The sequence below is a fragment of the Micrasema longulum genome, unplaced genomic scaffold, assembly GCF_059751315.1.
Source record: "Micrasema longulum isolate JH-2025_06_02 unplaced genomic scaffold, ASM5975131v1 h1tg000371l, whole genome shotgun sequence".
NCBI lineage: Eukaryota > Metazoa > Arthropoda > Insecta > Trichoptera > Brachycentridae > Micrasema > Micrasema longulum.
In genome coordinates, this window is record NW_028277572.1 from 483929 (window position 1) to 501848 (window position 17920).

The 17920-nt window shown below is 34.9% G+C and overlaps 1 protein-coding gene across 9 annotated transcripts in view; it reads left to right on the forward strand.

Annotated features, from left to right (window-relative positions):
- Tm1 (tropomyosin 1) overlaps window positions 1-17920 on the forward strand; it is a 99289-nt gene that overhangs the window by 24342 nt on the left and 57027 nt on the right. For 8 of the 9 annotated variants that reach the window (XM_088225552.1, XM_088225554.1, XM_088225556.1 and 5 more), the window contains exon 3: window positions 2404-2529. In XM_088225552.1, the coding sequence (XP_088081678.1) occupies window positions 2404-2529 (126 nt within the window). Of the gene's footprint in view, window positions 1-2403; window positions 2530-4410; window positions 5247-17920 lie in introns of those variants that run through there. The other variant, XM_088225551.1, reaches the window with a different exon arrangement.

Below are 17920 nucleotides of genomic sequence, written 5' to 3' on the forward strand. Positions count from 1 at the left end.
TTCGGAAATACCCCAACGTTGTCACCACTATTAGAAAACAGTCATCATAAGGCAAACAAAACGTATTAATATTTTGGGTATGTCGAATTCTTGGTAGAAAAGTACCCAATTGAATGAGGAAATCTAGTGGTTTTTTTATTTGTTCGCAGACTATTAAGTTAAGCCAAAAAAATTTTTTTTTTAATTTATCTCTCGTAATATCAGCGCTATGATTTTTCAAACTTTTGTATTTTTCAAATAAGTCCGCGTGTGAAGTCACAAGTTTTCTTCCCCTTCTTCCCGGCGAGTTCTGCTGATTGGTCAGCTGACTTAACAAAGGTTGATTAAAAAGAACTAGTGAGATCAGCGCCATTCAAAGTAGTTCGTTTTAGTTGAAATATATATTTTTTTTTTCATGCATTTTTAAGAAACTTCGCCTTACAATTTGATAATTTATACCGCGCGCAAGAATATATTTTTTATATCTAATTTCTCGTATGGCCAAACTTCATTATTGAACTGAAAAACGGACATGTATTAGAAGGTACTGACAGATATAGGAATTGATATTTTTTTTAAGGAAGCGAATGTAGTAAAAAATCGACAGATGGAAGAATTCGAGTAATTTAGATTTTGAAATAAATATTTACGTTGAATAGTGTATGTTATCACTTAAATTAGCCTAGTCCTAAGCTCTGTAAACGCCTAGTGATCCATGTACCCTTCTCAAAAGAGTTCTTTGTATGTTAGATAGATATACATACATACGTGCTCACTTAAAATGCAATATTTTTGGTTAATGGCTGAATTATATTTTTTTTATCAAATCAAATCAGGGACCTCAAGCGTGGTGGTGGCGGACTTATCTCCACTCGGTTTCATTTTCCCCGAGAATAACTACCATCGAGTCGAAAACATTCTTCCAGGATTCTAGTTCTATTTCATTATGTTACAAAAACACCTTTTTTGAGTTGTCTTACCAATGATCTGGACGATCTGTATGAATATGTAATTATGTCATTTGTGTGCCTAGATAAATAAGATGCATGTTCACATAGATATATTCATTTTACAACTTTTTATATTTTTTATTATATGTTAATCTTAAATACATTCCTTCGTTTTCTAGACTTGATGGATTATTGTTGTTTATGAAGATGGTGCATTTTTAATAAGGATTCATTACTAACCATCTCATTGCTTAGCATATTTCATAGTCACATATACTCGTGTAGTGTCTATCACGCATCACCACCTCTGAAATTAACTCATTTTGTGAACATTACAGTTGAGAGTAACTCAATTAACCTAAATAATTACTACTGCATATGCGTGATACAATTTACCACGCATATTGAATAAGACAAAAAATTATACATCGATCTTCACACAAGACTAATCTCATGTTCTCTATTAGAGACAGCCAAAAGAAAACTATTAGACTTTCTCATATCAAAAACAATTTATTTTATTGATTGTTGTTTTTATTTAAACAGGATCTAATCAGGTCGTAATTTTGTGGTAGTGTCGCGGACTCACAGATGTCCGAGGTTTGAAATCCGCTCTATCACAATTTTATTACCATTTTTAAAACACATGTATTTATTTCCAACTAATTGAAAAGGGTCTCAATATTGAAATTATTAAGTTAATTATAAAAACATTTTTTTTTTTTTAATTTTGTAATTAAACCTTATTAATGTGGTTAATTGACATAATGGCAATACTATTGAAGGACAGGAAAAAAATAAATAAAATAAAAAATTCCCCTTTTTTCCTTAGTCCTTGGACTGGCACCTGAAACGTTAAACTGATCACCTTTACCTTACTTAACAGATGAGCAAAATACGCAAAATTTCGTCGCTTCAGTTCGTTTTTGTGTAACATACCATTTTTAACGAAGTTGAGTTAAGTATACAGGAGTTCTAAGAAAGCCTTTATTTATAAAATTCAAATTAAATCAATATATTAAAAAAAATTGTTTAAAAGGTTTTTCAACAAATTTTGCCCTTATTTGTGGTCATTATTTATGCCTATTTCGTAGAAAAAACTTTAAACCTCTATTTCTGCAGATTGGCGCTTTGGTCTGTTGGACAAAAACGAACTAAAACGACGATTTGGCGTTCCAATGTAGTGCCCTTTGGACCACTAGGTGCAAATAGTTAAATAATGATAATTCGTGCAAACAAAAATTAGACATTAAAAAATCCCAAGAATAAGAATGTTTAACATGAATTTAAGTTTAAATTTCTTTAAAACGGTAATTTGCCTTATTTGATTACGATTTAAAAAAAAAAAAATAGAAAATGGAACAGAAAAATAACAAAATAATAAATACATTGAAAATAATTTGCAATATTTTTTTGTAGTGCCTATTTTGTATGATTAATAATGATTGACTTATGTGATATATTTTAAACACAGGCCGAGGAAGAAGCTCGTTCTCTTCAGAAGAAGATCCAAAATATTGAGAATGACCTCGACCAGACTCAAGAAGCTCTCATGCAAGTCAACACCAAACTGGAAGAGAAAGACAAGGCTCTGCAGAATGTGAGTAGCTTTTGTTTATCATTCGCCATTCATTTGTTTATGACGTTATGCGCCATAAATATACCAATAAACGGACATCGAACGCGAGGGCGATTCGAAAATTACTTGAAATTAACAGAAATGTTAGAATTCTATCGTTTTGTTAAGTTATTTTAATTCATCTGTATATTTATATCAATAATGATTGACAACGAGGAAGGATTATTGAAATCTTAATGATGTCTTTACATAATACGGTTTTTTTCTATGAAGTCGGTACACAAAAACGATAGTGCAAAATGTTTTGAAAATATCGTTATGAGTTAATTTACTTCTAATTCGGAAAAACATGTAAGAATTTATCACAAATAAGAATAAATACTGTTGAACGGTTTCAGCGAGAATTAAACCTATTGAAATACTTACGTTCACACCTATATTTTATTTCAAGCATTCTTACGTCAATAAAATACAAAAAAGTACACAAACAATAAACATTAAAAAAAACACCTATTAAGAAATACAAGAATATACATTAGGCACAGAGAAAAGATGGATTAGATAAAATTACAGAATCATAACATTATAATAACAATAAAACACTCCATAAATAAATATAGTATAAAGATATTTTTTTTATCTGTACACTATAAATTTGATCTAAGAAATGATTATGAAATATAAATTCATGTAATTATGTACTCTTTATTTTTTAGACCCTGTAATTATATCAATCATTATAATTTCGTGAATTAAAATGAACTTCTTTGACTAATTAAAAAAGTAATTATTTGAAAAAGTCTCCTAAAAAACAATGATAGTGTGCACGAATAAATTAAAAGTTAATCGAATCAGCATCATTAAAGTTTCCTTATCCAATTTTGTGTTCTACTTATCTGAAAATGTACTACTTTTACGTCCTTGGCTGATTTCCAGATAAATTACCAGAGAGATGCCTGGTTTTCACGTCCTTGAAAAGTTTTGTAATAAATAAAATGATTATTTTAATAAATTGATGTGTCTACAAAAAAGTATTTTTTTATAATCACTGTAGGTTGGTGACAATGAGTGCCAAGAAACTACCAAATGAAAGGTGTAGAGATTTCGTGTGATATAAAAATGTAAGTGTATTGAATGAATTCTTAGTTTCACGAGTATGAGGGTAATTATTACATCACTGACAATGAGTTATTTCATAAATTGTTAATTCTATTGTCTGGTTTGATGGAACATTTATCTAATTCGAACTGCGCCTGGGCCTTCTCAAGTGTTCTCGTTCCCGGTTCTATTTGTGGCGCGGTCTTCGACTTGCTGGGGCCAAATATGGCGGCGCGCAGTGGCCTGCGCCGCGCCGTAGTATTTATAGCCTCCCGCACGCTGCGTACCGCTGCTGCTGCTGCTTGTCGAGGCAGATCTTCGACTATGTATATCGATGAACGATGGGGGAAACCATCCACTTTTTCCTTACACTTTTTGCGTGATTGCCAAATATTACATCTGCACTCGCGATTCACACGAGTTACGTCCCCGCAGTCGTAGAGTTCGGTACTTACTTCCGTACGCCTGCAAGCTTTTCCAAATTATTCGAACAATCATAAGATCCGAGTAAATTTTACCAATCATTTTGAATGAAATAATTGTTGATTGCAATTTGTATTAATAAACGTTTGTCATCTTGGCGCGATGTTTGTAAATCAGGGAGCTGCCAACGTTCAGTACAAGTCCCCTCTGTCGGGAAATTCTCCATTCGCTAAGAAGCAGTCGCGAAAGAATAAAGTTAAAACTTCGCGCGCTCCTATTTCGTGCGGCGATCGACAGATGTCTAGCAAGTCGCGTAGCGCGCGCCGTACGCGCAGGCGCAACGAAGCGCCGCGCACGACCTCTGACGATCAGTCGAGGCAAAATGGCCGCGGGTACGGTGGGACGGTGAAGTGCGACGACGAAATGTCAAGTCGGAAACTAAGTTCGGGACCGGTAAAAAACGAGGGCATCAGCACCACCCTCGCGATAGGGGCACGCGAGTCCCAGCCGGCCCGGATTCCGTCCCCTCGGGGGGTGATGCCGTCCATCTCGATACGTCGGGCCACGTAACCTCAATCGGCGCGAGACATAATCCAAAACAAACCGACGGAAACAAACCAGCTGATCGCAACAACAAAACTTTGACAACTGCCCTTAGCAAACCCGAGCGATCTCGCAATGTAGACAATAACAACTCGCCTCCTTCCGAAAACGGTTTGATTAGGAACGAAAACAAAAGTGCCTTTAAATCTGACAGTATAGTGACAAATAAAAACAATGACATTAGCAACGCGAACTTTCGCGTGATCGATACGATCGATCTGTGTGACAGCGACTCCGACCGGCCGAAGAAGACTTCCGACACTCCGAAGAAGAGGAGACCCGCGAGGAGAGATAGAGACCGTCCCCTGAAGGAGTTCAGGGACGAGGAGATCCGCTGGGAGCCACGGGGCTCGGCGGAGGGGTGCTCGGGCGGGGAGGGCGAGGGAGAAGGAGAGACTCCTGACCAGGACCCCGAGATAGAGGAACTCTCTCGGCTCAGGTGCCCCAGTGAGAGGGCGGAGCTAGCCGCCGAGAGAGACGCGCGAAGACGCCACAGGTCCTCAGACTACCCTGGTTTAGCCTTCGGGAGCTCGATCTTCAGCTCAGATACCATGATAAGGTTTTCTTTAATAAGAAATGAGCTGCAGAATATCAAGAATACGGCATTAAAAAGGGTAAATATCTTTTGTTTACATTTCAAACTTCCAAATAACACGTCAGTATGCCCGCAATAATTTACCAAATAAGTCAGTAAATTGAGATATTTTCTGTGGATTCTTATTGTAATCATCCGAAATTCCTTTCAAGTGTCATCGACTCGGAGTCGTAGAATGAATCGTTCAAGTCCCACAGAGTAGGTAATGTCAGCCATGCATGAAACTGCAGTCGAATGTAAAAGTAACGCAGCCCAGATACACAACATCAGCCACCAGCCACGAGCCATCATGAATAAATACATGTAATTATTGTTGCATCGATAATTTTCTATTTCAACATTTTAAGTCGTTACGACTCGATAACCTTTTGCGGTGATTAGGCGATAGCCAGACGTTATCGACGTGTTGACGATCTCGTTATCGGGTTTACTTTATAAATTATACTAGTCGACGTTCCTACTGGAATCCTAGAAAAAGCATATTGGATTCGAAATTGACGCCAACTGCGTACTTTGGTACTATTTATATTCCCGCGTCATGTTGAAGCGGGCGTGCCGTACAAATATTTATGTTAAATGTTCCGGGAAATGAGGCCAGTGTTCGCGATTCCCACAAACTCTTCCATCTGTTCCCATTTTGCATCGGCCGCATACACACAGAAACAGAACGTCTAAATATTAATTCATTTCAGCTGCCAGAATGACATTCCGACAATATTCTGTTTCGCGTTTCGCACCGTCACTTCTTGAAAGTCATTTTGCGGCTTTGCGCATGCGCCGCCTCCACGTGGTTTTGACATACAATGAAAATGTACATTTCCCATTGCATTTTCTTGGATATAAATTTTCTTAAAAACGTTTTTTTTTAAATCATCAGCTGTATGTAAAACGTTACTATTTGTTACAAAACCAGTAAATATTGCCATAGACTACAAAAAACATTTATGACACTCTCTCACAGATGCTTCTTCGAATACTGTGCAAAAAAGGAAATTGTCGCACTGATTATGTCTAACTTAAATCGCCCAAATCGACTTTTGCGATCCCGTTTTCCGCACCCCAAAACTGATCCAATTTTGTTTTTATTTTAAGGGAAAAATTAAGATAAATAAATGTTTTTGGATGGTCCTAGCTTCTATAAAATATGTTTTTTAAAACAAACAAACGGTGTCAATAGTGAATATCTATAGTTTGTAAAAAAATCATCGCTATAGTGCCATAATCCAGGGAGAAAATATGGGAATACGTTTGTATGAAAAAAGTCAGTGGCCTTATTCTGCAACTAATTCTTTTCGTGAATCCATTCGTATCGAATGAGGGAACGAGAGCGAAATACGATTTTGATTGCGTTAGGGCGAGATGGATATATGACGAACAAACAAACTTACGAAACGAAATTGTGACGGAATACGCCTGCAGACCGCTCATCCTCTCAAGTGCACTACATACGTTCCTACATGCTTTACACGTACAGAAATGTTAATATGACTTTTTTTCAACAATGGGTCTGTGTGGGTGTTATGAATAACAATTCTAAAGAATATCAATTAGCTTGTTCTACATATTCTCCCATGTGTGTGTGTGTGTGTGTGTATGTATGCTCACGTGACTAGTGCACCCAGGGTGTGTATGTATGTGTCAGAAAAGTAAATAATGAGTATGCAGTATAGGTTATAGGTAGATAAGATTGTGGTGATACATTCTCTTGGTATTTTCAATTTCCACGTGAATAATCAGTGCCTGTTAAAAGACACAGATGGCGCTAGCTTGGTTTAAATAATTAATACTATAATATTATGATAATAATAATATAAACCGCAAATCAAAACTTACGCACCAATGATAAATTTATTATTTCATTCCTTATGCACACAGGCACTGCGAGATATAAAATTATGCTTATGACGTCATTTATACGCATAAATTTATCCAGAATACAGCTGTATTACTTACCTAATATGGTAACATTTTACATAATATTTTTACTTTAATCGGGTTGTGGTCCCGGGGCTAGTGTAGCGGACTCAAGGGTAAGAGGTCCGAGGTTGGAACCCCACTCTTATCTACGTAATTACCAGTGGCGAATGGTGATTTTATTTACAGGTAAGCTATAAAAAATATATATTTGTACCTACATAGAAGGTACATAATGTAACGTAAGTAATATATACTACAAATTGATATTTTTCTGTGGTTCTGTGTGATACAACAACTCTCATCCATGAAATCAACTCAAACGATGTAACTTCGTGATATATTATCCATTACTTTAATACGTAACTCATTAAATAAATAAATAGCACTATGAATTCAGTCGATATTAGGTATTCAATTGAAATGTCAACTGGCCGAATTGTTCTAGAAATTAATAGTGCTAAAAACGGCCGCGTCGAGCGCCATATGTCCTGCAATATGACGCATAAAAGTAAATGGTGTTATGTCGAAAGTACCATCTCAAAGAAAAATAGCCCTTAAGAAATAATGTTTTAAATACTGTTTTCCAAATAAGAATCTTTAAATAATTTGTGTAATCTACAAGTTTAACCTAGGAGAAAAAACCCGCACCAAAATATAGTATACTTATTTGTATGAAAAACTAAGCTGGAATAATCAGCTAGTTTCTTGGCTCACCGCAGGCGCTGGGCGCGCTTTATTCATATTGATATTTATATTAGGATAAAGATACAAACGGTGGAAATGATTAAAAATAAATTGTAATTATTTATTTGTTTTTATGTAAATAAAATTACAGTAAAACATCATTATGGTTAGTCAAATATAATGGTAAGCTGCGCATAATCGCTTCTATACACGGTTCGCCCCTTGTACTTACTTAGCCTTCTTCTTGAGTCCAGTGTTGAACAGAGGCCTCCCATTTGGACCTCCACAATTCCCTCTCAGCCCCCACCCTTTACCACCTTGGACCCGCAACCCTCCAGGTGTAATCGGACCATCCGGTATGGAGTCTCCGCGTCCAGTCCATCACTTTTTTCATCCATTTACTATCCGACATCCGAGAAAGATAACCCCACTCTACTACGACTTACCGTTTTCTATAATAATATATAGTTATTTATAATTCGTGGAACATGGCCCCCAAAGTTGAAATATTATGTAAGATCGCAAATAAAAAAAAATATAAAAAAAACATAAGTTAGTAGTCAATCCCACTTTTTTGTAATAACACATATTGCACCACTGGGTGCGGATGTGAAAATTACGATGACGATGATGGTAAATCATCGTCATCGTAATTTCGTTATGACGATGATCGATCTCTTCAAACTACGCCCCTTTCTACTATGTTTAGAAGTCACTTTCGTGGTACTTTTATCTAAATTACTGAAATGCATTAGTTATAACTTAAACAATACAGAAAATCGTCAACGGTGTAGATCAGAGGTTCCCAACCCCTTGCCCGCGGTCACCATGGCGCCCGCGCAACTATTCGACCGAGACAGAATTTTTTCATAAACATTAATTAAGAATGTGAATTATTTTTATTTACTTGTTAGTTTTTTTATTATTTTATTTTTTTATTAAAGAAATATTTGTGTTCTTATGATTTACCCAAATATTTCATTTTAAGGGCCATTTTCAACGAGTTGTAAATAACTCACTATTATAAAATGGAATCGAGTTGGGGTAGAGTGGGATTTAAACCACGGACCTTTGGTCCGCGAGTCCGAGACACTAGCCACAGGACCACAACCCGATTTTAATTTTTTTTTGAGTGCCTAGATTTATTAAATACGTTCGTATGTTTGCGATATTGTATGTATGCGTGGTTCCATTGCTGACAGTACTTGTTGCAACTTGTCTAGCGGCGAGACTGCACTCTTCACGCTGGCCTGGAACGGGGAGTAATATTTGCACATCACTCCCTTGTACACGCAGAAAACCCGAAGTGTGCTTGAAATGATAAGCTCTGTAAAGTCATTTAAAGCTAAATTGGATTTGTTCATATCATATCTGCAGATCAGTTCTCTCGTGCATTTCCCAAATATAAAGAAAATGCTAGGTAACAATGAATTAAACGGGTCATTATTTATTAAACACCTTCAAGTGTTAAAAAAACAGTTTGAAGAGAGATTTTTGCAGTTTACATGTATCGAGCCGCAGTTTACATGTATTCTTAAACATCCACAGGGATATGTTCAACGAATACTTTTTGTATGGAGAGAACAGTTCTGTGTATGAAACAACAATATTTTGAGTTTGTCCAAATTTTTGTAGACAAGGACTGGATTCAACTCCCTGGGGAGCTGTTTATATTAACATATTACAACAGAGATGAAGATCATTAAGATAAGTTTATGTAGAAGTCTAGGCAACTACAGGGCTTATGACCTGTCAGTAGCTGGTATAAGTGGCCACTTTACACTCTGTGTAACATTCACAATTCTGCCTATATTTGAACATCTATATTCCTTCAATTCTTTCATCTGTTGATTTTTGTGAAGTTAAAGAGCTGAAACCTTTATTTATGCAGGTGAGATTCATCTAATTGAATTTATTTCCCAGGCAGTTGAATCCAGTCCTTGTCTACAAAAATTTGGACAAACTCAAAATATTGTTTATTGTATGTATGTTATAAAATTTCAATATAAAACAAGACATTAATGTAAATATATATTTTTTACATTTATGTCTTGTTGTATAACAAAAAAATGATTTAATATCTAGACTATGCTATGAAGTGAGGAGGGGGTAAAGAGGGAAGGAAAGAAGGACACTGGTATTGGTCCGACGTCCGAAGATATCGTGTTTGTGCTCCTAGCCTCTACCCATCGTTATATTATTTTGTCGTTTCTTCTGAATTGCTTTCGATATATCCAAATAGCTACAAGTGGAGTGATATGCTTATTGTCATTTTCTTATAGATTAACGTTTTGGTATTTTGACATTTAACAGATGGCGGCCTCTGATCTATTTCTGTATTATGTATCACGCTTACCTGTCGTTCGTTTACTCTCATACCCACTATGAGTTTAGTTTCTAGTTCATTTGAACTAAATTTTGTTTTAATACCCAATTTAACAAATACTTATTTTATTTTTACACGCGGTATACTTTTATATCAAAATGCAACAGCTGCGGTGCCAGGCGGATAAAGAATACGGTTCTGAGTGTGAAATAGAACCAGAACACTCGATGAGTATTTTTGACCCGATGGCTAACTAGGTAAAAATCCTGAAAAAGGAAATCGAATGGAGATAAGTCTACGCCGTTTTGTAGATTGGCGCGTTCGCCTACCATCCTTGATGTCTTGGGTTCGATTCCTGGCGGGATGATCGTGAAATATTTGTTTTGAATGTGGTTCTACACTGCGATATTTCAACGTACCTCGACCGGCACCTAAAATGTAAGACTGGTGGCATTACATGCCATGTAGCGACGATGATCTAGATTCGCTACAATGAAGAAGTTCAATTTTATTTTTTTTATCAAGTACTCAAGGTATCTTCCCCTTCTTCTCGTTGAGTTCTTCTGATTAATCAGTTGATTTACTGTACACCAGAAATTTATCACAACTTTCTCATCATTGGTTGATTCGGGAGAACTAGTGACTTCATGCAAAGTAGTTCGTTTTTATTCAAATCATTTTTGTTAACAATATTTTGAGTTTGTCCAAATTTTTGTCGACAAGGACTGGATTTAACTCCCTGGGGAGCTGTTAATATTAACATAAAACCCAGTCCTTATCTACAAAAATTGAACAAACTCAAAATATTATTCTCCATCCTGGTCTATGAAGAAGTATAGAAATTAAATAAAATACAATTTTCAGGCGTTGCCTAGTATGTAGGTGAAATAATTCAATTAGATGAATCTCACCCACATAAATAAAGGTTTCAGCTCTTATACTTCACAAACATCAGAAGATGAAATGATTGAAGGAATATAGATGTTTAAATATGGGCAGAATGGTGAATGTTACACAGTGTGTAAAGTGGCCGCCAATGACTGGTCATAAGCCCTGTAGATGCCTAGACTTCTATATTACCTTCTCTAAAATGATCTTCATCTCTGTTGTAATATGTTAATCTTTTTTTTTCATGCATCTTTAAGAATTTCGCCGTACAATTTAATGCTCTATTTTTTACCGCGCGTAAGAATACATTTTTTATATTAAATTGCCCGTAGGGCTGAACTTCTTATTGGAGTGCCAATTAAGTGCGCTTTGCACCACTGGGTACGGTAAGGGATATAATTACTACGTGGTGTAGTGACTAACGGTTCGACTACCAGTGAGAAGATAATAATTTTGAGGTGATTTTGTTCAACTTTGAAGTCTGCGTGGTTCTGTGTTTTTTTTCCCGCTGTAATTAGGCGTCTTGGCCTGTTGTTATGCAAATAATCAATATTGAATGAAAATTTATAACTAACTAGTTTTATCATTTTGATCTTGACTACGTCATCGCTAGAAATTATCTGCTTGTAGAGGTGTCAAATTTGATGGAAAAGTTTAAATGACAGGTAATCATCAATCAATTTATTGTTTTAAACTATTTATTTATTTATTTGTACGTCAACGGTTCAAATAACCTTTTACGATACTTTTCTTGTGCTTAACATGTTAAATGCATCTGTATCTAGTTGCTAGTTTCGATGTTTTAGATTAAGATTATAATATAATCATAAAATAATCATCATATTATGTCAGGTACATAAATAATTATAGAAATGAATAAAATTAAAAGGTATTTTGAATTTTATAACATCGTTTTGACAAACATAGTTCAAAATCAGTTTTATTTTGTGACGAATTTTAGACATAGTTATTGGTTAAGAGGGCATTGCCAAACTCGAAATGTAAGACGAAATACACCATAAAATATGTTTTTTTTATTTATTTTAGTTACGAAACTTTTGCATTTCCCTGGTTTAAATAAAATTTACCTATTATAATTATAGGATTCTACCATCTCACCGAAAATTGAATAGGTAAAATATAATTTACATTAGACTTCTCGTAAGCTTGACGTATAATAAATAGACACGTTATTTTCTTACTAAATACATCTCAAATTTGGAAGAAATTTCGTTGCCCTCAACAATCTGAAAAAAAGAGAGTAAATCTCCATAATATTTATTATACATGCACATATTTACGAGAGAAGGAGATGCAACGAAGGCAACTACCTATGGATCGAAATGCCGTATATTATGCGTTTGTTACATGTTTTGTATTTAATTATAAAACACAACGCAGACATGATATACGTAATAGCCCGATACTTTAATCTGGGATCCGGGCAGTAGATCAATCACAAATAACTATCGACGTGCTAATAAGCGACGTGATAACAATTTCTCACCATGGTTGTTTATCGTATTCGCGATCACAATGGAACATCCGTGAACACCTAATATTAAATGTCAAAATATTTACGTTTCGCGACGTATAATCAATCCTGCGGCGCAATCACATATTTGAATTTCACCGGTGTAAATATGGAAAATATTCAAAAACTGCTATTTTCATTTATTTATTTATTATTTATATTTATTATTTATCATGCATTTAGCCGGCGGTTGGCAAGCCAAATGTCAAGAAAAGCAGTCGCCATAGTAATTGTAATTATTTTTTACTTTTTTGTATTAGATACTCTACTATTTTGCAAATGCATTACCTATATTGTATTATTTTTTATAGTAAACGCCGATTTTTCGCCAATGAACTGTATTTATTTACGAGGAAACAAAAACAAACCGGCACGAGCGTTGACGTGGAGATTACACACGCGTTGAGTTATTTATTTATTTTATTAACATAAACGGCAAATCTGCCTTTTACAAATATTTATAAAATTAACATATTTGTTATGACTGCGATAACTTAAGCATGTTCATTATTGTTCATTGTGATCGCTCAAATGCTTAGCATGTTTTTAAGCATGTTGATAGTTATTTGTGATTGAGCCACTGGGTTTGGAGGGCGAGAAATAATTTACGGGGACCCGTCACAACCGAAATCTACACGGCTTACAGTGACGTCATGAGCCTATAAAGCACTGACCCCTATTTTTTAGAATAAGTATAAGAATGATCCCTTCATTCAAGCTATAGACAGCGCAGACATGAAGCGTTGTTCAATAAAACACAAAATGCAATAATAAATTGAATATTTCTACACGGCTGTCTCGGACGAATGCAAGAATGGGCGAATTATAATTCTTCAAATGATATACAATGCTCCGTGTACATTATTACAAGTAATATACTAGCATGTCCCCTTTTGTGACGCTAGTCGTGACGGCTTAGGTAATAATAGTTCCTCAACTGAATCAAGTTGATGATAAATCATCGGCTTTGCACACAAAGGCCATCTTATTTCTTCATTCGAGAGTTCTCATATTTTTCTAGTTAATCCATCGAAGGTTTTAATGCGATTACTGCATCACACCGCGGCTAAGGGTTTACGTATATTGAAATAAGATAAATATCCCTGCAATGGCCAACAAAGAAACATGTCTATCACTTTTATGTCACTAAAATGCTCTAATTAATCCATGTCAGTATTTTTAAAAATCTAATAAATTATCAGTAACATCTAATATAAATTTGACCCTGCAGCCAAACCGTTTAATGTGAGTTAGTATTTTCACCAAGAACCTTCGAGATCTTCAATCTTCATAGGTAGAATTGCTCGAAGAGGATTCAATTCAATATCTTCTGACCATTTTTATTTTCTTAAAATCATGATAAATACTAAATACTTCATTTCTAAACCGCGGACATTACGATTTATCCCTCAACATCGCCATTACGTACTTGAGATGAATTCAATGTTCAAATGAATTTCGATAAAAAAACCCAACTTTTTACATTTAAAGAAATGTAGCTAAAAATTCACAAATAGTGTTTTTTTTTTTCATTTTTACTTCCTATTTTTAGTATTTGTAATGTTGTTAATGTAACAGGTTTGAGGAAAATCACGTTTTTTTTTGTGTTCTCACCGGGAAACAAAACCGGGAAATCAAACACAGAACAGCGTGAGTCAACAGTTTTTGAACAGAGTTTTGACCACTACTCCACGGAAGCCGCCAATTACAAGTATTGGGAGCGCCTAGTGCTTAAAATAATATTAAAAAATACATGGTTATAAATAATTTGTAGAATTTAACTTACTTTATACTCTCCAATAATCTAGGGTTATGTTTTATTTATTTATTCATGTAAACACATATATATTACAAAAAAAAATATTCTGGGGTGATTTGGGATACAACATAATGGAAAGTGAAAGCATGGACATTATTAAATAATAGCAAAAAATAATATAACAAATTATTACATAAGCATAGATTCCAATAAACATCTGGACAACACAATAGTACATAAATCTATTGCAGTCTCCTGCAGTGGTCTCTTCCTTTAGACAAAATCCAAACCTGTATACTTCTCCTGAAAATGGCTTTCGTTTTGGAGAACTTAATATGTTCATCCAGGACATTTAACACTCTCGGGGCCACAAAAGAGAAATTGAGCAAAAGTCGTGCGTGTTTTTGTTGTTAAATCATTCAAATTACAGAAAAACCTCGTAAGAGCATTCTGCTGGGATCTCCTCTTGTAACCGCATGACCAGAAATGTGTCAATGACTCTTTTTTTTTTAATTGTCTAATGTCCAGTACCTTCGTGAATTAAAATAATATCTTAGTGAGGGGACATCGAAGCATCACTCTAAGTATTAATTTTGGTACATTTATTAGGGGGCTCGTGATAGACGCCGTGTAACCTCCCCAGCTCTCTGGTTGTGTTCTTTATTAGTTTTTAAGTCGATATAAATGCAAATAAGATCATTCCTATCATGGTTTTTTGAGATCATTAATCCGAATACAATTAATATTTCTGAATAACTTGATAATAACGTTGACCCTGTGAAAAAAATATATTTCACATAGTTATCTGGTAGTACATTATGTATGTATGTGAGATGGCCACCACTCCCCTTCCTAACCTTTCCGGCGGGCGCCAGTCATGGCTCCATGATAAAGGCTTAACACTTTGAGGGCAGATCGGTTAATTTATTAATCAAATATGTTCAATAAAAAAAAAATCGTTTGATGTAATCCGAGAACTTTGAAACATTAAATGTATAATTTTATCCCTAGGAATCGATGTAAGATTGACGCAATAATGTAAAATAATAACATTTTAATAATTTTCATTTATTGGGTACGTAAATATATTGAAAACTATGAACTTTATTGATAACTTGAATCGGGTTGTGGTCTCGTGGCTAGGTTGCGGACTCACGGATCAGAAGTCCGAGGTTCGAACCCCACTCTACCCAAACTTGATTCGTATGTTCTACTACTACTACTACCATCACGCCATTTCCCCGTAGGGGTAGGCAGAGAGAATGGACCGCCACACACGTCTATCCTGGCATACAATCCTAGCCTCTTCCACATTCATACATCTTGTCATACATGCCCTTCGGTTCTGTCTGCTTTTGACATGACCAGACTTAAGATTTTGGTTTATCTGATCATGCCACGTCTTCCTTGGTCGTCCTCGTCTAACGTTCCCGTTAATTTTCGCCATATATACTTGTTTTACCATTCTTTCGTCGTCCATTCGTTCTACGTGACCAAACCATCTCAGAGACCCTTTCTTAATCTTATCAATTATACTTGTCTCAGATTTACACTCTCGCCTGATTTCATCATTCGTAACCTTGTCATACATTGATTTCCCACACATTCGTCTAAGAGATCGCATTTCAACCGCGTTCACTCGGCTTTCATCCTTCCTCTGCCAGTTCCATGTTTCACTTCCATACATAAGTGTTGGGACTAAAACTCCGTTGTGCACTGCCAGTTTAGCTTCGATTGACATATTTTTATTAGAAATTACTGTGCTTCGTATGTTCTAATGGTGAGTTATTTACAACTCGTTAAAAATGGCCCCAAAAATCGAAATATATGGGTAAATAATAAGAACGCAAATATTTCCTTTTTTTAAAATAACTTTTTGCATGTTACTTGGTTATAACTTTTTTTTCGTTTTTTTATGCCTGCAGTTTAAATTGAAACCCATCCGTATTATCTTTTTTTTAAATACAAATAAGATAAAATATATCAATTGGGCAAAATTTAATGATCGGCTCAATCCAAATAAAACTGCAAATGACATTTCTGCACTAAGTATCCTATTTTTAAAAAGATATTCTCTTCTTTATTTTACTTTTTTCGGAAAACCAACAGTTCTAAATATTTGTAGTCAACATTAAGAAATATTGCATGGGCTCAGAACAAAAAATAGGTTTCCATAATTAAGGAATTTGAGCCCTACGGGAAATTTGATACAAAAAATGTATTCTTACGCGCGGTAAAAATTAGAGGGTACGGGGAAGTTTCTTGAAAATTTATGAAAAAAATAATGAAAACGAATTACTTTGCATGACGTCACTAGTTTTTTTCCGAATCAACCAACGATAAACGAGTTTTGATAGATTTCTGGTTTACTGTAAATCAACTGACCAATCAGCAGAACTCACCGAGAAGAAGGGGAAGAGAACCTGAAACGTAACAGTAAATTAAAGTAATTAAAAAAATACAAAACTTAAAAAAAACGTAGCGATGATAATACGATATATAAAGACTAAAAAAAATATTTTTTTGGATTAGTTTAATAGGCTATTAACAAAACTTCCCCATTGTACAAGGTAAGAAAAGAAATAATATAGTACAAGTACAATATTTTATTTCGTGAAACGTTACATTAATTTGATATTTTTTAAGGAATTAATGTTTGATAAGCGTTTTTAACTTAGATTTCACATTTTACTAGAAGAGCAGTTAAATGTAGCTGTTGCTTAAGTCAAAAAAAAATTGTGAGCCATAGTAATTTATAGATCCGAAAACTAAAAATGACCCATACTTAGCTTTCTATATTTGTAAATTGAACTCTACCTCACATTGTTATTCAATACTTTATCGTATAGTATTTTTATCCTCATTCAGAACTGATCGGTCCGTGATGTGTTATTGTCCTGGCTGTAATCGATGTCAGAGTATGTCTCTGTACCGTTTTCCATATATGGAGTTAATACTAACGGCGCGATCACAGATGTTTACTCGAGGTGAACAGGCCACGGCGACTCGATCACTTTCAACACGAATTCATTTATGGACTATGGCGATACGCTGTTATTATTATTTACTATTTATTTCTCATTTTCTATGTGGAGATAATGAGGTAGATTAATAGCGAACTGTGCAATACCAGCTATACCCGAATGGATGAGTAATCCATTACACATACAGAGATAATGCACAGACAACGTAAAATTTCAGTATGGAACCAGTCGTGAATGGATATCAACAAACACAAATCACGAAGGAACGATCCACTAAGGATGACTCTGATAAGAGAACCTTAATCAAATTAAAGGAGATATGAATCGCACATTATGTTATGACCAGTTAAAAATAGGCGCTGAGGATCAAGAAGATACTTTAAGGAGTGTTTGCTGCAAACCAATCCTGTGATGCTTCTAAATCTTATATACCCCGTGGAGAGTGTTTCTTTTAGGGATTGTTATTTTTTGCATGCGACTTCGCTTAGCTTTATATATGGCCACACCTATGATTAAACATCAAATTAATGTCGAACTATAAAATATCAATTAAAAAACTGTTTAAAAAAATGGGAAAAAAAACCGATACGTTTTGCTCAAT